At 46.1% G+C, this 20569-nt stretch overlaps 1 protein-coding gene and 1 long non-coding RNA gene across 2 annotated transcripts; both read left to right on the top strand.

Moving 5' to 3' along the window:
• Positions 1 to 4781: 4781 nt before the first annotated feature.
• Positions 4782 to 6221, top strand: LOC125508609. The gene is made up of 3 exons (XR_007283636.1): positions 4782 to 4920; positions 5111 to 5112; positions 6169 to 6221. It is a non-coding gene; the product is annotated as an uncharacterized LOC125508609 (long non-coding RNA).
• A 12404-nt stretch (positions 6222 to 18625) lies between these two features.
• LOC125508608 (probable sugar phosphate/phosphate translocator At4g32390) lies at positions 18626 to 20217 on the top strand. Its single transcript, XM_048673368.1, has one exon. It carries the CDS (start codon positions 18779 to 18781, stop codon positions 19886 to 19888), a length of 1110 nt encoding a protein of 369 aa, XP_048529325.1. The 5' UTR covers positions 18626 to 18778; the 3' UTR covers positions 19889 to 20217.
• The last annotated feature ends 352 nt before the right edge of the window (positions 20218 to 20569 follow it).

Here is a 20569-nt window from a genome sequence, read left to right as displayed (position 1 = left end):
ATTCCTTCAATCAATCAATCAGGGAGTTTCGGTTCCATCTTTTTGGCTTTGGCAACACCGTCCACAATGGTTCCCACGATGCCAAAAGCTATTTTCACATTTGGCTACACATTGTGGATGCCCTTAACCGTACCACTTGGTTTTGCTCCTGTGTGCTATCTATACAAATCTCAATTATATTGATCTAAAAAATTATAGAATTAAGATTAGTAAAAATGAGGTGATTTTGCCGCGCGGATGGCGGGGAAGGTTTCTTATTTGAGCAATGCTACATCCACGTAATAGTTTACATAAAGTTATGAATTAATGTGATGTGGGACTATTTGATTGGATTAAAGGAGAGGATTAGACCCACCCCACCTGAAAATCAGGGGGCATATATAAATTAGATTGAAAGTATACGTAGCAGCTCCGTAGCCCTTTGTAAGTTTAGGATTAGGCTTCTTATTTTCAGAGGACGTTGTCCTGGCGATTTGCTAACATGTGGTCCCACATGTCAGTGCTTTACCAAGCCGATCCGCGTCCCACATGAGGCAGAACAACGCCAGAAGCAACACGTGGTTAAGTTGAAGAAGATGAGGGAGAAGCGGATTCGGCAACGAGTGAAATGATGGTTGCTTCGTCCCTCCAACTTAACTGTGGGAAAGGTGCAGCTTTGTGATTTGACGCCTCATTGCTCATTACTATGCCGACGCCATGACTGGGGTGCTTCACCCCGGCTGCTCTGCACTGTATTCCGCTATGGCACGTGGACCCGGTAGCTTGATGTCCCACATGTCGGCGAAAGGGACTAGAAGATTTATGAAAGCGAGCGCTCCACTCTTACGACGGAGGAGTAGACGACACGACGGCCCAGTGAACAGTCACTTGTACTGTATAGTGCTATAGTTTTGCTGTTTCGCACGATCCATCGATACAAACCCGATTAAACAGGAAAGGGCGGGATTTTTCCCGCACGGTAGATGATACTGGCCATACATTTTAGAGGCAATTTTAATGTATGCAAACTGAATAATTATAAGTAACAATATGATATCTAGTAAAACTAAAAACACATATGATTTATTGTGTTAGAGTGTAGTAGTAGTGCTGTATTGCATAGTTGTTAGATGTAACATGCGAGAACGTGTAGAGATGTAGTTTTGGAGGGCCTACAGAGACAAAAGTGTAATACGGTCACCGAACTTCAGAATAAGCTGATTACGGTCACTATATACGTTTTGCGGTGATTATACGGTCACTTGCTCACAGTTCAGCATCGGATTGCACTCTGTTGACCGGCCAAATAGTCTGCGTGGCGCCATGTTGACTAGTTAAATTTACCACGTTCCTTGTGGGTCCCACCTATCAGTTCGCATAGGCAAAAGGTCAGATAAAAACAAATTTATGCAGGCACAACAAGGCTCCAACACATGCGCGGGAATCACCTGGTTGTGTATGTGTCTGTCAGGGCCTGATGTGTGCGCATGCACGTATAGGTTGAGCACTTGAGCATGAGAGTGTGTGTTGGTCGTGTGGTGTACTGGTGTGTGCATGCATGCGTGCGTGTGTGCGTGTGAGTGTTGCGTACGTGCGTGTGAGTGTTGCGTGCGTGCGTGGCTGCGTGTGTACGTGTGGGTGTTGCGTGCGTGCATGGGTGCATGTGTTTGTGTGAGTGTTGCGTGGATGCAGTTCATGTGCATGCGTGCGTGTGTGTATAATCACCACACCATCTGTTGTGTGTTAAAACAGATGGCTCAACATACCAATACAAGGCCACCTTGTCCGCTGTGCCCGCGGTCATGACTTCGAACCACCGCCCAAATATATTTTTTGTCGTTTATTTTCATTCTTACTAGCAAGATGCCCGTGCGTTGCACGTAACATCAAGATGCATTTGTACGACTTGTTTATCTTGTGAGAGAAAAGGATGAACGAGGGAAAGCCTTATTTGTAAATGTGGAGAGGTGTGTGGGTACCTTTTTGTAAAATTGCCATAGTTTCTTTCCTATCCGTCAGATATAAATCGGACGACCTATATTGCAGGATGGCAGGCACACCATCATCACCAACTCTGTTTTTTATAAGAGTGTATTTTATGTATTTTATAAGAGTGTAGATGTAGAGTAGATACAAGTCGACAGGTGGGCACAATGGCAGTGAGATAATGTGATGCAACACTAGAGGTGCCACGTGGAGCGTTTAACTGGTCAACTAGTCATGTCATGAGCAAATACAGAGTTGTACGGTGAGCCCGTGACTGTATAATAACCACTAAACTTAAATGGTGACCGTAATGAGTGGATTCTGAAGTCCAATGTACGTATCGTGCTTTCGCTTCAAATACAATGATCGTCATTGCATGTATCGCGAGAGAAAGATGAAACATGCGTGAATTTTCTGGGGGCTTACTTTTAGAGGACCTGGAGATAGTTTTGTGTGCATACGTGAAAGAGGCGTACAGGGGGGGTATGCGATGGAGAGAGAGATGCTCTTCGTTTCTCTTTATTATGACTAACTTTGTATATAGTATAAAAATATACAAATTCACAGTGCGGAATAAATATCATTGTGGGCACCATGCAATGCAAATTAGCGTTCGTACTCCTCCATATAACTTTGTAATGTTGTATATATGTAGAAACTCTAAAATAATTTTTTTGGCCACACTTTATTTAAAAGGATTGTTGTATGCAAAATAAACGTGAAGAGAGGGCTTTTTAGATCAATGGGGTACGTGATGTAACATGTGTGAATGTGTAGTTGATGCATTTGGTGGGGCCTAGAGAGGTATGTGTGTGTATTACGTATTCAAGAGAGGCATGGATAAAGGGGCCGACCGGGGGGGGGGGGGGGGGGGGGGGGGGGGGGGGGGGGGGGGGGGGGGGGGGGGCGTGGGAGAGATAGCACGAGAAATGAGAGTGGTCTAGAGAGAGAGAGAGAGACGAATATGACGTCACGACAAGAGATTCCATTCCCTTAAGTGTGTATATGCAAGGGGGGAGGGAATAGAGGCACCAGGAGAAATTTTCTGTGTGTGTGGTGTTTGTGTTGGTATGTGTGGGTGTGAGAAGATAATGAGACGTGGGGGCAGAGGGTGTGTCACCGCGTGAGGTCCGGTGGGTCGAGGTGAGGCCCTTCATTCGGTTCCATCCTGCGCCACATTGATTGGCCCGTGACGCATTTAGGAAGACCCATGGATGACTAGTCGTACAAGACAAAGATAGCAGAATCGTGAAGGACTCTGTGTCCACTGACAAAGCCGGCTAGGATTTGTAACCCTAGGTTCTCGGACTAAGGTAACCCCTTTATCTCTGATATTACTATTCATCCAACCTAACTTTAAGGGGCATCCTACAGAATGCTCTGCTAGAATCATACTCGTCGATTAGGAAGAGAGGCGTGAGACAATGCGTGAGAGACAGGCGTAAAGATAATGTGCGTACATGAGACATGTAGGCAGGTCCATGTATATAGAAAGGGTCGATGAGGATTGTGCATGTGTATGTTTGCGAGAGGAAGAGTGCTTGTGATAAAGGTTAGTGAAAACAGTTGTAAATGGTTACGAGAGGGGGGAGGGTTATATCTAGAGCATGTGTGCAAGAAAGACACCTCGGGAGAGAGTGTGTGAGCATGTGTGAGAGACCACCGATGGAGAGTGAAACTACACATAAAAGACTGCTCTACACATTGATTAAAGATATAAATTGTATCCAAATATTAGGATGGGATCATGATATTTGCAATTCGCGTAAGGAGCGGTCATTGATCCATCAGACATCTAGATTCTATCGAATTTGAACATGTCTATGTTATTATTCGACACAATTGATCCACATAGTTAGTATTTTGAACTCCAGACAATGCATCGCTTTAGCAATCGAATATAAACGTGAGTATAGTTCATGTTGTGTGTAAAGCACATTATACATACGAAAGTTACACAATGGATATTATAAATAGCTGCCTATGAACTAGCATACATTTGAATTCAACTTAAGGTGGTTTAAAAAAATCGAATTCAACATGAAGTCCATTCAGTTATTTAAATTTGATATCATGGCATTTGTAAACCATATATAAATTATGGGGGCACCAATCTTTGCTCTGATTTTGTACATAATAGCATATGTAATCGTGTACAAAATAAATTCAAATTTAGCTCCTCCATTTCAAAATAATCGTAGTTATAGGATTTTTAAGTGTCAAAATTTCAAAAAGAAGCGGATAATTTAATGAGGTTTTCAAACATACAAGGTCAAATATAACGTTGTCTATTTAGGTCAATCCTCATAGTTCAAGAGTACTCTAAACGTGAATGCTTGTGTTTCAAAATTTCGAACGAAGCGTCAAAAGAGCCTCTACTCGCCCGAAACCGCGTGAGACCAATGTTTGGTACTACAAGGAAATTACTTTTCTAATAACTCCGACACGGTCAACCTACCAGCCCGACGTCCAAAGGTCTAAACCGGGGTAGGTTTGTAGATTCATCTAGACGCTACGCAACCGCATCCGAAAAACATTCATACACAATGGCTGCCTAAGCACACATGCGTGTAACGCCCTTAATGCGGCTATATCTCCCACGTGTCGAAACACGACTTAGAGGCATAACCGCATTGAAAGCAATGTCGCAAGTGAGGTAATCTTCACACAACCCATGTACTACATAAGGGACAGAGATACATAGTTGGCTTACAATCGCCACTTCACACAAATACATGAATAAAGCATTACATCAACCAGATACAATCAAGTTCTGACTACGGAACCAAAATAAAAGAAGACTGCCTCAAATGCTACACAGATCCTCGATCGTCCCGACTGGGCTCCACTACTGACCAACTGGAAATGGAACAACCCAATGAACACGAACTTCATCGAGCTCCTCCTTGAGCTTGGTTGCGTCACCTGCTCGGTAACATCGGCACCTGCAAACTGGTTTTGGAAGTATCTGTGAGTCACGGGGACTCAGCAATCTTACACCCTCGCGATAAGACTATTTAAGCTTATGGGAAGGGTAAAAGGTATGAGGTGGAGCTGCAGCAAGTGACTAACATATATGGTGACTAACATACGCAAATGAGAGCGAGAAGAGAAGGCAAAGCACCTTCGAGAAAGTATGATCAAGAAGTGATCCTAAAACAACCTACGTCAAGTATAACTCCAACACTGTGTTCACTTCCCCGACTCCGCCGAGAAGAGACCATCACGGTAACACACGCGGTTGATGTGTTTTAATTAAGGTCAACTTCAGGTTTTCTACAACCGGACATTAACAAATTCCCATCTGCCCATAACCGCGGGCACGACTTTCGAAAGTTCAAATCCCTGCAGGGGTGTCCCAACTTAGCCCATCACAAGCTCTCACGGTCAACGAAGGATATTCCTTCTCCCAAGACATTCCGATCAGACTCAGCATCCAGGTTACAAGACATTTCGACAATGGTAAAACAAGTCCAGCAACACCGCCCGAATGTGCCGATAAATCCCGATAGGAGCTGCACATATCTCGTTCTCAGGGCACACTCAGATGAGACTAGCTACGAGTAAAACCAACCCTCAAGTTTTCCCGAGGTGGCCCCGCAGGCAGCTCGGTTCGGACCCACACTTAGAGAAGCACTGGCCCGGGGGGGTTAAAATAAAGATGACCCTTGAGTCTGCAGAACCCAAGGGAAGGTGGTAGGTTGTTAGTGCAAATGGTAAAACCAATGTTGGGCATTGCTGGAGGAGTTTTATTCAAGGTGAACTGTCAAGGGGTTCCCATTATAACCCAACCGCGTAATGAACGCAAAATCCGGGAACATAACACCGATATGACAGAAACTAGGGCGGCAAGAGTGGAACAAAACACCAGGCATAAGGCCGAGCCTTCCATCCTTTACCAAGTATATAGATGCATTAATTAAATAAGACATATTGTGATATCCCAACAAAATATCCATATTCCAAACATGGAACAAGCTCCAATCTTCACCTGCAACTAACAACGCTATAAGAGGGGCTGAGCAAAGCGGTAACATAGCCAAACAACGGTTTGCTAGGACAAGGTGGGTTAGAGGCTTGGTTCAACAATATGGGAGGCATGATAAGCAAGTGGTAGGTATCGCAGCATAGGCATAACAAAAGAGCGAGCAACTAGCAAGCAAAGATAGAAGTGATTTCGAGGGTATGGTCATCTTGCCTGAGATCCCGCAAGAAAGAAGAACGAGTCCATGAAGAAGTCAAATGGACGTAGTCGACCGGATCCTCACACACACGACATTATCGGAACCAACCCGAAGAAGCAACACCAGAAAAAAGCAAACAACATAGTAAACAACCACGACATGAACATGGCATGATGCACAATCACGTATGATGCATGTCCGGTTTAATGAAGCATGACATGGTAAAGTGCACAATCAATCCTACAAATTAAGTGGAGCTCATTATGCAACGGAGTTGCATATTGAAGAAAACACCACATGACTTATTTAGTTCTCTCTCGTTTATGTACCCAACAATATTAAATGTTGTTAAACATGGCAAGAGGGTGAAGCAAAGAAAACTACCTATCTAGTCAAGTTTAAATGAGGCCGGAAACAACAAACAACAAGTCCGGTAAAACCCCATATGCATATTTTGAGGTTTGGTACTGTTCTGCCCTAAACACAATTTTAGAGTTATTAAACATGCAAAATAAGGCCACCATGTTAAACTAGGCATTTTTCTACCCCATTTGCATATAAAGTTTATTAAATTCCGAGTTACGGTTATTAAGATATGAAATAAATCATTTTAACATGGCAAGAGGCAAAATATATGCAAACATCACCTTAAACATTTTTAACATGGATGAAAGTTGCATATCTTTAAACTAGATGAAATTCTAAGCATGTTTCATATATGACATGTTTTATTTGGATGCACGGATATTTAGTTATGAACAATTCAAAATGATGGCATAATTTGTAGTTATGCATGCACTAGAGAAATGCTAAATTGCAGTGAATAGGGAAAAAACATATGCGGGCCGAAAGTAATGCACTGTGCAAACCCAGAAGCAGGATTGGCCCGAAGCGGATGTTTGCACGTTTTGGAGAAAACACAGAGGAAAAGAATTGTTCGTGCGCTGCGATGGCCAGTGGGCTTACTGACTTGATTGACTGAAAAATGGAATTGAATACATGAGCAGAGCTTGATCTGAGTGAAGCAAAAATTGGTGAAAACAAAAGGTGCGGGCCGAAAGTAATGCACTGTGCAAACCCAGAAGCAGGATTGGCCCGAAGCGGATGTTTGCACGTTTTGGAGAAAACACAGAGGAAAAGAATTGTTCGTGCGCTGCGATGGCCAGTGGGCTTACTGACTTGATTGACTGAAAAATGGAATTGAATACATGAGCAGAGCTTGATCTGAGTGAAGCAAAAATTGGTGAAAACAAAAGGTGCGGGCCGAAAGTAATGCACTGTGCAAACCCAGAAGCAGGATTGGCCCGAAGCGGATGTTTGCACGTTTTGGAGAAAACACAGAGGAAAAGAATTGTTCGTGCGCTGCGATGGCCAGTGGGCTTACTGACTTGATTGACTGAAAAATGGAATTGAATACATGAGCAGAGCTTGATCTGAGTGAAGCAAAAATTGGTGAAAACAAAAGGTGCGGCCATGGGGATTTGAACCCTTTTCGCCCGGGTGGAAGTGCAGCGCAGCGACCAGCTGGGTTGAAACATTCCTTGTGGACTGTAGGGGTTCGTCCCTAAATGACGCATCCTCTCGAACTGAACTGAATTGAAGAAACACAAACAGGTAACAAAAAGGAAAAACAAGGGGGGCGCACGGGATTTGAACCCCAGATCCCTCAGATTAGCATGCGCGGCGATGATCACCAGGCTAGTGAGGGGATTGAGCTCAGATGGGGCGCAATGACTAAAGGCTGATCCTAGCTGCGGGATGGTCGCGTGCAGGCGGAGCGGCTGTAGGAGATTGGCTTGAGCACGAGCTTGAGCTCGTCCCGGGCATGGCGGTGAGGCAAGACGCAGCAGGGCCACGGGCTCGCAAACTAGCGCGGCCGTGCGCATGTGCAGACGCATGTGCGTGTTGGTGTGCCCGCGAAGGTGCAGCAAAGGGGCGGCGTGCGTGCAGAGGACGCGTGCATGCTGTGCGCGTATGTGCAGGAGGCGCATGGGTGTGAGGAGCTGGAGCACCTCATCCATGGCGGATATGGGATTGGCGACTCGGGAAGACGACCACGCTGACAGAATTGAACCGGAGGGAGAGATGGGGAGGAGCGGGGCTTCACCGTGGGGGTGCTGCTGGAGTCGTACGAGGTCGCGGGTGACTGGAGACGGCGGGATGGCGCGATGATCGACGGAGGCGCTTGGGTCCGTGAAGCAGAGGAAGCAGAGGAAGATGACGTCGAGGAACTTGGTGGCTCCGGCCTTGGATCGCAGCGGGAACGAGGTCGTGGAGGTCTCTTGGTGCGCGAGGACGGAGGGAACCGGCGGAACGGGCTACGCCGGAGAAGAGGTTCGGCTCGTCCCAGACATGGCATCGGGAGGCGAGGCAGCAGGTCGCGTGGGAGCCTCTTACCTGCGCAGCGGCGGCGGAGAAGAGGGAGAGGAGGAAGATGGAAAACCCTAGGCGAGGCTGGGGCTTTATAGGAGGGAGGCGCGTGCGTGGCTCGGCCACGGTGGTCATGTGGGCGCCATGGCCTCGTTTTACTGTGAGGGAAGAGACGAGAGGAGGAAGAAAAAGCAGGGAGGGAGAGACGCTGCAGGTGGGGTCCGGCTGGTTGTCTAGCGTGGCTATTACCATGCTAGCGAGAGGAGAGGCCAGGCACCAGTGCTGGCCTGCTGGTCGGCTCGGATGGGCCGCAGGTGGCCCGGGTAGGTTTGTCTCCTTTTTCCTCACTTAACTGATAAGCAAAAGAAATAGTATAGAACAGAAAGAATAGGGGCTTAGACGAAGAATTTCAGAGATACAAAAATACCTCTGGACTCCTGGAATTATGCACAATTTGATAAAAGTGATCTGGCAATTTTTACAGATCTAAAAATAATTCAAGTTTGAATTAAATTCGAACTTGAGCCATTTTTTAACCCAACCAAAACAATCCCAAAAAGGATGATATTTGACACAGAGGTAAAAGGCCTAGAGTAAGATCATCAGGAAATAAATAAACACTAATGGAGGATGGGGAAAACGCCACTTGCAATAATTGGGAGAAAAGAAAGAATTAGAAGCGTTGACTTGGTTTTGATGAAACTTGGTGGAACCAAGTTGGAGCTTGAGCATAAGAAAAAGGGGAGGCAAGAGGAAGAACATACCCAAGCACACAAATGGAAACAAGGCAATATGAACATGATGGATGCAAATGCACATGGCAACATACATGAAGATGGAATGCACAAAGTGAGAATAAAAGATAACACAAGCATGATGATGGAACAATTTATTATGACAATCATGGAAATCCATACATAGCAACAACAAAATAAATGGAAGGCATCTGGAGCATCGGTCTCGGGGCGTCACAATGCGCGCGACCGAAATCGCTTCCGCCCACTATTTGGGACACCAGGGATTACCATCCTGCCCCCGACCCGTAGTAGGTCCAAAATTTAAGAGGGGAGCAAAGTTTGTACTTTCCCCAAATTTCAAACAAGCGCGTCACATCTTCTGTTTAAAAAAGCCAAAAACAAGCGCGTCCCAGACCGAAACATGGTTCCCCCACCCGTCTGATTCCCCATTCGTACTTCATGGGCGCCAAAACTACCTCTCCACCAGCCGCGAAACCACGGCGTCCTCCGTTCGCCACCCCATCCCACCCATCAACCGCCGCCCTCCTCCATCACGCCGGAGCCGATACCCCGACGTCGTCGTCCACCGCAACCTCAACCGCAACGCCCTCCACGGCTAGTAGTTGAAGCCGAGGCCGAGCCGTCCGTACCCGAGCCAGTTCAACCACGCCGTCCTGCGCCTCACCGCTGCCGCTCCAACTTCGCCACCCTCCACCGCACCGGAGCTGTTCCTGCTACGCCATCCTTCGCCACGTCGGATCTGCTTCCCCTCCGCCGACATACGGCCACGGCAACACTGTCAACAATTTGGCCATGGGTTCGTCCAAGCCTGCACCCTCCAGAACATCGGTTTCCTCGGTAAAAAGAAGAAGATCGACGCGACATGTGGAGGTGACCACACCGGCAACCGAAAAAGGTACTCCTCTTCCCTTATTCGTGCAAATCTTACGTCTCTGCTTGCACGGTATTCATCCCACAGAAGACACTAGTTGATCGCTTCTTCTTGATACTAGATGTTCCTAGTAACTCGCGATGCACAAGGTTTCTCCTCATATACTATTTCACCTTAGCTAGAGGTCTGTCGCCCCCCTGAATTTCAATTTCTGGCCAATTGATTCCCAATTAACGGAAGCATTCCCCAGGGTAACAGGCGCTAGTACGCCTATTACGTTGGGGAAGCAGTGCCTTGGTGTTTATCTTAGGGGTGTGTGCAGCCTAGAGCTACTGGCGCCCGATCTGGAGGTCGGCTGGGATTAAAGGGATGGCCTGGGGGCGCTGCCAAGGACGGCGGTGGTGTGAGGTCGATGGGAGGGCGGGGCGGCGGAGGCAGGGGTCTGGGCCGGTGGTCGCTGGCGGTTCGAGAAAGATCGTCAACAGTGACTGGCGGGAGGTAGACGAAGGCCATCTGCCCGTTCCTTATAGATCAGACGGTTCATTAAAAAATCGACTGATCTATTTATTTTTAGTCGACTGTTATCTTAGATATGACCACATGTGGTGGTGTGCTGGAGGAGTACCTGCATTTCCTGTGCTCATATATTACAAAATCATACGGAGTAGAATCTAATTTTGTTTGCCATGCAATGTTGTAGAGCTATCATATGTCTCCTGTCATTTATTTTTCAGCCACCTGCTATCTGCTACTTTTACAGCGCACTAGTTCTGCACACACTTCACCCTTACTCTCACTATTGTGTTTTTATGCAAGGGTATTTCAGACTCTGCTGCCATGAGAGAAGTCAAAAATAAAAGAGAGAAGTCGCTCCAGCTTCGTATGCGGGTAGGCAAGACACATTACAGCGCTATAAAGGGTGCAGTGTCAGCAGATGGAGACGGTAAACGTAGCTCTGGAGTTGATGACCTCGCTCGCAATGAACCACCATCCCAGGTGCTTGCTTTAACTTCGCGGTGTCATATGTGGTTGCATGTTCCATATGATGTCTAGCTTGTATTCGAAAGGCCGAAGTCCGTAAGATAAGGAATTTTTTTATATGAACCACCATCCCGTGAGCACCAGAAGACAAATAACTAGTCAGGGCACTGGCCAAGCCAGTGACAAGCCCAATAAAGATAGGCATCACCTGGAAGCCAACTAAAAATCTGCGATGGTGGCGAAGTAGCCCGCCTCCCACCAGGATCTCAGGTCCTAGATGATCATGCTCACCACTCCGGCCGGATGTCTAGCTTGTATTGCTTCCAATTTGGTTAAATTGCATCTGCTTAGCTTACACATTATACCTTTGAATATGACATGCCTTTCTGTTTTTGGTACATACTAGTACATCTATGTATTAACCATGTTCTTATATCAAACTAATGTTCTTGTGTATCCCTCATCAATCACTTATGACGAGGCAGGCAGGCAAGGGGACTACTCCTCATTTAGAGAATGCAGCGTCAGCCTCCCGACATGATTCTCAAGAAACAACAGAAATGCGAGATGAAGATAGTGAACGTAGCTCTATAGTTGATTACATCATTTCCCCTACACTAGCATCGCAGGTGCTTGCTCTAACTTGGTAGCATGATATGTGGTTGCATGTTGCATATGGTGTCTAGATTGTAATTCTTCCAATCTGGTTAAACTGCATGTGCTAGTCTGCCTAACTTATACATTATACCTGTTAATGTGATATGCCTTCCTGTATTTAGTACATAGTACATCTGTCTATTAAGCATGTCCTTACATAAAACTATTATTTTTTTGTATCCCGCATCAATCAACATGACGAGACACCTTTAGTATATGCAGTGCGATATTAGTTGCATCTTTCATATGATTTATAGCATGTGCTGCTTCTAATTTGTTGAAATTCCATTTATGATGGGACGCTTTTAACTTGACAGAGTCATATTGGTTGCATCTTTCATGTGGTGTCTAGCTTGCACTGCTTCTTATTTGCTGGAATGGTTTCTGCTTAGTTTACATAAACAGTTGTGAACATGCCATCCCGTCCTATTTTTCATACATATTCCATCCTGGTATCATGTGTTTGCCTTACATCAAAGTAGTGATTGTCAGTATCATGCATGAATGAGTTCTGAAGAGAGAATTTTATTGCTTTTTCTTGTCGGTTTTACTTGACAATTCAAAATCAAGTTAGCAAGGCAGCGGATAAAGGTGGTCCTTCTGAACGGAGGGCCTCTACAGTTTCTACTCCTCCACACCCCCAAGATGATTTCCAAGACAACACATGCATAGACACTCAACAAAGCCGTGTTTATGATGAGCACGTCTCCCCTAGTGCAGCATCACCGGTGCTCCCTCTAACTTGGCACTGTTATATGTGGTTGCATGTTATGTGTGATGTCTAGCTTGTATTGCTTCTAATTTTGTTGAATTCCATCTGCTTACTTTACACATTATACTTGAATAAGACACGTGTTCCTGTTTCTAGAACATACAATATCTGTCTATCACACCATGTTCTTACATCAAATTACTACTGTTGTGTAACCTGCAACAATCACTTATCATAAGACACGTTTGACTTCGGAGTGTGATATAGGTTACATCCACATTCTTTTCTAGTTTGTACTACTAATTTGTTGAAATGGCACTTATGATGAGACAATTTTAACTTGGTAGAGTGATATTCGTTGCATCTTTCATATGGTGTCTAGCTTTCATTGCTTCTAATTTGTTGAAATGTCTTCTCCTTAGTTTACACATCATAAGCTGTGAATATGCAATGCTGTGAATATGCAATGGCACTAATTACGAGAGACCTCTAACATGGTAGTGTGATGTTGTTTGCATCTTGCATATGATTTATTTCTTGTACTGCTTCACATTTGTTTAAACGCCATTTATGATGAGACACTGTTAACTTGGCAGAGCGATATTTGTAGCATCTTTCATATGGTGTCTACCTTCCATTGCATTGCTTCTAATTTGGTGAAATGTCTTCTTTTAGTTTACACATCATAGTTCTGGTTATCTCTCCCGTCCTGTTTTTCATACATATTACATCCTCCTATCATGTGGTTGTCTAACATCAAAGTTCAATTCATCTACATCACGCATCAATTTGTTCTGAAGAACTAAATTGTTATTCATTTTTCTTGTCGGCTTGACTTAACATGGCACAGAGAAAGAGGAAGAAACACAGAATGGCAGGGAATGAGAAGCGGATGAATCTTGCAGATTCTGCTGGTACTGATGGTGCAATAGAAGGTCAAAGTCCAGCGGAAAATTCTACAAACACGGCATCCCATGCTACACGAGTTGCAAAAAAAACGAAATAGAAAAAAATAGCTGCCACCAAACAAGCAGAGACAACCCTAGTTCTTGCAACACCTACCACAGTGCTACCAGCTGCACGACTTACTCGTGCGTCAACTGAGCTAGCAGCACGTTCCCAAGCTCCCTTGCCACCTGACACTACTCCCCAAGCACTCTTGACACAAGACGAGTTGGCAATATCAGATGAACCTTGTGAGCTTCAACAACAAGAAGGTAGTTGCTGGAGTCAAGTTACAGTTGCATGCTTCTTTATATGTAGTCTCACAGTTTGATGTACACTAACACTTCCTATGTTCGTTGTTGGACTAGCACCTAGGCGCAAGAGGAAACAAACATCAGGGATAATGCTCGATAGATTCACTAAATCTAGAGGAGGAAGAATGGAGATCCGTTTTGAGGCAGGTTTAAAAAGGCCACGTGATGCTACAGAGTCAGCCAAGTTAGTATCAGAGGCAGCGGTTGCCGTTAGGTGTCATGTACGTATCCTCCCAACATGGATTCAGTATAGGAATGACAACGACGAAACCCAGTTCAACACCTTCCTCGACCATTTATCTGTAAGTATGGTTATGTATGGAAATAATAATATTGTCTTGCTCTGTCCCATACTTTCTAGGTTGCTGATAATGAGACTCCCATAATTTTCAATAGATGAGGTTCAAGTTGGATAGCCAAGGTGATGCAACCAGACAAACTTGCACCCATGTTTTCAAGTCTGCTCTGCGACAGTATCGGTATAACTTGAGGAAAACTCACTTTGAAGGCAAGGCTAACAGTGAACTTTCCGAAACATCTCCAGTGGAAAATATATCGAATGAAGACTGGAGGGGCCTTGTTAAACACTGGTCTGATCCGAAGTATCAAGTACATTATATATATGTGATCAGATCACATGTTGAAGTCCTCTTTACGCATGTGCCACACAAATCTATCTTCTTGTAGGTGAACCGTTCAAATAATAAGGCCAACCGTACGAAAGTGAAATTCCAACAGACGACAGGATCTCGTAGCTATATTGCACACTGCGAGGCTCTTGTAATTAGCTGCTGTTTCACTCTTTTCGCTATACCATATTATCATATCTATATTGACTTGTTTGAAATGCAGAGGAAAGCCCGCAAGGACCAAAAAGTACCTGAACCAAATGCTGTGAAAATCTTCAAGGACTGTCACACCAGCAAGAAGAAGGGCATGACTACACCAGTCAAAGCCGCTGTTGTAAGTCCTTAATCCTCATGCCTTTTAACTACTACTTACTCTGACTCGTGCCTTGAACTGCATGGTTTGTAGCCAATGTCTATTACTCTTTTCAATTTTATACACAATTGTCTTAGCGTATCATTGCACCTTATAAGGTTTAAAAGAGAGGAGTGATGTTCCTTTGATCTTGACCCGTAATCTAGTTCCGTGCTGGACTTGCCCACACAATGTTACAATTGCCTGTTTGTCTGTTCTCAGTTGTTTTGTGATATGAATGATGTCATACTATGCTTATCGTATTATAAACTTCGTCTCTTTATCCTTAGCCCTTAATACAATGTGAAGAAATAGACAATACATTAGCGATGGTACATGGTCATATGTTTGGAACCTGATTTTATTATGTACTTTGCAATAAAATACAACTAATATTTTACATGGGTTCACCAGAATAAGTTCTGTATATAGACCAAAGCTATTTTGTTTGGTTTTGCTGCCTCCTTAATATCTTACGTTCTGGTACTACTAATGTAAAACCTCAACTTTTCAGCGAGCTATGGAAAAAATGGTGGAACCGCCACCTTCTGAAGGTGGCGAGGCAACTATAACCGCAATGGCAGCTCTTGATGTAGTGGGTCAGTACCTGTCCACTAACAGTGCCAAAAGCACGTTCCTGCGTAATACTGGGTTGGTTGTTAAGGCAATATCGTCCAAACTGCCTCATGATCAAGAAATGCAATCCCAAAGCAATGTTGTATCTGCGCTCCAGACACAAGTCCATTCCCTAATAGAGACCCTTTGTGAAACAAGGAGAAACATTGCTCAATGTCGTCAAGATATGCATGGTTTTGAAACCAGACTATCAGACATTTGCTATGTTGTTCAGGAGCCTAGGGGAAATGAAGGCGAGGGTTATGGTGCTCCATCGGACAATACAGCATGAAAACGTAACGGTCAGGTCAAATGAACTGAGCTTCAGAACTTCTGGTGGTGCATTTATCTGCTAGACTGTTAAGTTTTATGCCAACCTTCCTTTTGTTATATAGTTGTAATTTGTTTTGGTGCGATACAAAATTTATTCTTAACGTGCAGCCACCGGCTGAAGAAAACAACAAGCCATTTTTGTATAGTGTAGGGTGTTCCCTATATTTGCACTGGTGGCGATCTTTGATGCCGAATGGATGTAATCTGTGCAATCGCCTTAATAGCCTAGCGTTAGTTTCGGCCTTATTTATTTTCTAGTCTTCTTTTTCCCTGGTTTGCTAGTGGCCGCAACTACCATGGGCCATATACGGGCCGTAGGATCCATGGGTCTCCTACGGGCCGTCGATAAATGGGCCTATAATCGGTGGGCCTCGGGCCGTCGGATAAATGGGTATACATGGGCCATAATCGGGCGTAATTGGTATCGGCCCAACACGGCAACAGGCCCTAGGACAACAAAGGCTTAATTCTGTCATAGGCATAACGGGTCGTTAATGGGCCGGAATATAGGACGGGCTGGAAATGGCGCAACGGGTTAATAAGCCAGAAACGGTCCGACTCTTGCCATGGGCCGAATTTGGCCCATTAGGGTAACAGGCCAGTAACGGGCCGACTCTTGCCATGGGCCGAATTTGGCCCATTAGGGGAACAGGCCAGTAACGGGCCGACTCTTGCCATGGGCCAAATTTGGCCCATTAGGGGAACATGCCAGTAACGGGCCGGAAGTAATTGAGGGCTAAAAAGGAGCCCAAGAACGTATGGGCCGTCAATAGACCGAAAGCTAACACGGGCTGGAAACGGCCCATGTAAATCACGGGCCGTTAACGGGTATAAAGAAAATTATTGTTCATTATGGGCTAGAGTCACCGTGGGCCTGTAAAGGGCCGAAAGATACGAAGGCCTCATATGGGCCGAAAGACGTCGTGGGCCATACATGGGCCGAAAGTGAAATGGGCTGGTGTTATATTCGACAGCCCACATGACGTTGTTGGGCCGATTTCCTTTAGGGCCTAACGGGCCGTAAAATGGGCTATTTGCGAAGAGACCGTTAACAGGCTTTTCATGGGCCAACCCGTTAACTTTTGACCAAGTCAAACGGGCCGGCTTTGTAAGATAAATGGGCCAGTGATGGGCCGTGGCACGTGTCGACATATCATAGGCGCCTATCTGACCCACTGACGAGCTGACACGTGTTTCGTCCGGCCAATAAGAATTTTACACGTGGAAATTTCCCATTGGTCGGGGCTGTTAACGAGTTATCGGATCCAAAACCCAACCCGATAGCTTAACGGCGTTCCGTCACGGTGGATGCCACGTGTCGGTCACCTTTAACGAAAGCACTTCTGTGACGCGTGATTTATTGTCATGGAAGTGGACACTTCCGTGATGATAATTTTGGTAATGTCATGGAACACTTCTACGACAGCACATGTATGACTATCTTGATTCTGTCATAAAATTATCATGAATGTACATGCATGACAAAAAACGCGACCTACTCTGACAAACACGTATCACCACAGAAGTGTATTTTTTGTAGTGCATAGCCCTTTCCCCCACTTCGGCTCGGCTCCGCACAAGAAGTTTGTGAAGCGTGGAGCGAGAGACTTCAAAACAGGCCCGAAGTAAGCATGCTGGCGAGGTACTCTGCGAGGGAGGCATTGTTGTGCGACACATAGTTGGCCACAAGTGCGGCGTTTGTTGGTATGAAGCAAAAGTGCACGATATTTTGGCAGCATGTGCATTCTTGGTTTCATTACTACGAGCCCTCCAATTGGGATGTGATCCATAATCGCAATGGGAAGTCGCTACTCCATCGGTGTTACACCATTTTAATTATCGTCATGAAGTATTGCACTATGATTGCACAAGAGGAAAGAATGATGCCAACGGATGCGCTAATCATGGAGATCATAAGTTTTGCTTCTTGTCGGTCAATTCATTGATTCACTCAATATTGCAACTTGATTGATCACATCATTCTATATCCCAGACCCGCTGCCACGATGTACTCCAGGATGGAGCGCAAGCCCTTCAAATTGATACATCGTTGGTTGAAACTCAAGGGGCATCCTACTTGGGAGAACATGGGACGATGAAAAAGGTCAAGCTCGAGGAGAAATATTTTCAGATAAAGGCCACTTTTGAAGTTTCGAGAAGTATGGTTGAATTTGGGACCGACCAATTTTAAAAACTTGTTGAACATCCAACACTTTTATTTACATGTATGCTTGAATTGCTAACGAACAAATGACTCAAAGTGAGGCTGCATGGCGTATATTTGATGTTGTTTTATACTATTTCTAAAAAAACAGATATTTAATATATAGGCTTAGATGCTGGCACGGCATTCGGGTGTCCATTTTGATGGATGATGTTGGGATGCGCTACCTCCCATTCCCAACGAAAGGAGGCGAAAGTTATCATGTACACAAAAACTTGTGCTTCTAAAAGGAGGCAAAATAAAAAAAAATTAAACACCTAAAGAAAAATAAGAAAATCATAAAAAGCGAAGAAAGGAAAAAGGCAAAGTCGGTGCAAATATGCCGGCGCAGCTCGCACGCACTGCTGCATGGTGAGGATGGAGCAACAAGAAGAAGCCGAAACTCGGCCAGGGAAAGAGGCCTACGCTCCAGTCCATCCAGCGAGCGTTGACTGAGAACGTTCTCATCGAATGGCTTTGATCGAGCCAACGCGATCGTCCGGGGCACCGGGCATCAAGCGTGTAAAGCGATTTTCTTATCGAGATCTGCGAGTGTATGCACACACTAGTAGTGCAAGTGTGCATTTGACTCCACATTTCTACTGTACTTCCTTGGATCCTAGTACGTTCAGAGAGCTGACCTTGGTATTTTCAATTGCAATTGCTACCACCACCCCTCCTTAACCTTCTACAGATTGATAATTCTACAAGTGAGACGCACCGCACGTAAAGGTTCCATGATTCGGCAAGCTACCGAAACCTGTGCCAATGTTGTTAAATAAACGTCGAACCGCGCGTCTCTAGTCAACACCATACCGAGGCTCACCGCGCGGCCGGGGAGATTCGCCACCACTAGCAACCACCGCGCGCTTCCACCCCCCTCGCCCCAATGGGCGTCGCCGGCGGCGATGGCAGCACCAAGCCCCCCGCGGCCGCCATGGACGTCGAGTCCTCGACGGCGGTCGTGGCGCAGCCGACCTCGGTGCTGAGGTCCGTGCTGCTGTCCTACGCGTACGTGGCCGTGTGGATCAGCCTCAGCTTCACGGTGATCGTGTACAACAAGTACATCCTCGACCCCAAGATGTACGACTGGCCCTTCCCCATCTCGCTCACCATGATCCACATGGCCTTCTGCGCCTCCCTCGCCGCCGCGCTCGTCCGCGTCTTCCGCCTCGTCGACCTCCCCGCCGACCCGCCCATGACGCCCTCGCTCTACGTCGCCACCGTCGTCCCCATCGGCGCGCTCTACGCGCTCTCCCTCTGGTTCTCCAACTCCGCCTACATCTACCTCTCCGTCTCCTTCATCCAGATGCTCAAGGCGCTCATGCCCGTCGCCGTCTACTCCCTCGCCATCGCCTTCCGAACCGAGACCTTCCGCAGGGCCTCCATGCTCAACATGCTCGGCATCTCCGCGGGGGTCGCCGTCGCGGCCTTCGGGGAGGCGCGCTTCGACGTCTTCGGCGTCACGCTCCAGCTCGCCGCCGTCGCCGCCGAGGCCACGCGCCTCGTGCTCATCCAGATACTGCTCACCTCCAGGGGCATCAAGCTCAACCCCATCACCTCGCTCTACTACATCGCCCCCTGCTGCCTGCTCTTCCTCACCGTGCCGTGGACGTTCGTCGAGCTGCCGAGGCTGCAGGCGGCGTCCGCGGCCGGGATCGTCCGGCCAGACGTGGTCGTTTTCGGGACCAATTCGCTGTGCGCCTTCGCGCTGAACCTGGCGGTGTTCCTGCTGGTGGGGAAGACGTCGGCGCTGACCATGAACGTGGCAGGGGTGGTCAAGGACTGGCTGCTCATCGCCTTCTCATGGTCGGTCATCCAGGACACCGTGACACCAGTGAACCTCGCCGGCTACGCCATTGCCTTCCTTGGCGTCGCCTACTACAACCACGCCAAGTTGCAGGCGCTCAAGGCAAAGGAGGCCGAGAGGAAGGGGAATGCCGAGGCCGGTGCGCGACTTCTGACGCCGGAGAAGGAGGCAAATGCGCGCAAGAACTGAAGCCTCCCCTCGCATGAGTATCACACATGGATTGGACCTTCCAAAAGCAAAGGCAACAAATTGATTGAAAGAGTTCATTATTTGTGCTAGTTTATACTATAACTTTTTCAGCCATAGGATGTCCGAACTACTCAGTTATTTCAAGTTCAATTGCATGCTTACAATTATACTTACAGGAAATGTAACTTAACTGATTGGCATTTGTTTTAAGCGTATAATTCTACCTTAGAGGCAGGCACTCATCAATTTTTTTCTCTCGAGAGTATGACTAGATGTAACATAACTAGAAATTTGATTATAAGAAAGCTATCACTCGATGCGAATAACAAGCGTAGCATGAACACCATACCAGCAAGACGGAAGACAAACACCACTGCAAAGCAAGCTACTTCCTCTGTTTCTAAATATAAGTCTCTCTAGAGATTTCAATAAGAACTATATACGGATGTATACAAATATATTTTAGAGCATAGATTCACTCATTTTTCTCGGTATATAGTCTATATTAAAATCTATAAAAGGCTTATATTTAGGAACGGAGGGACTACAACGCAAAAGAGCCTATCCTAAGCTAATACATAGCACCGCGTCACGGCCGATGTCGGGCACCTCTTAAGACCCCAACTTCCGCAGAACTTCGCTTGTTGACGCACCATTCATCATGAGCGTCTGAGCAGTTGA

The sequence above is a fragment of the Triticum urartu genome, chromosome 5, assembly GCF_003073215.2.
Source record: "Triticum urartu cultivar G1812 chromosome 5, Tu2.1, whole genome shotgun sequence".
Taxonomy (NCBI): domain Eukaryota; kingdom Viridiplantae; phylum Streptophyta; class Magnoliopsida; order Poales; family Poaceae; genus Triticum; species Triticum urartu.
The sequence above is the reverse complement of the archived record's forward strand: the minus strand, read 5'-3'. Positions and strand labels throughout refer to the sequence as shown.

Excerpts from the sequence above, each read along its gene's own strand:
- LOC125508608 (XM_048673368.1), top strand. The coding sequence starts at position 18,779 with ATGGGCGTCGCCGGCGGCGATGGCAGCACCAAGCCCCCCGCGGCCGCC.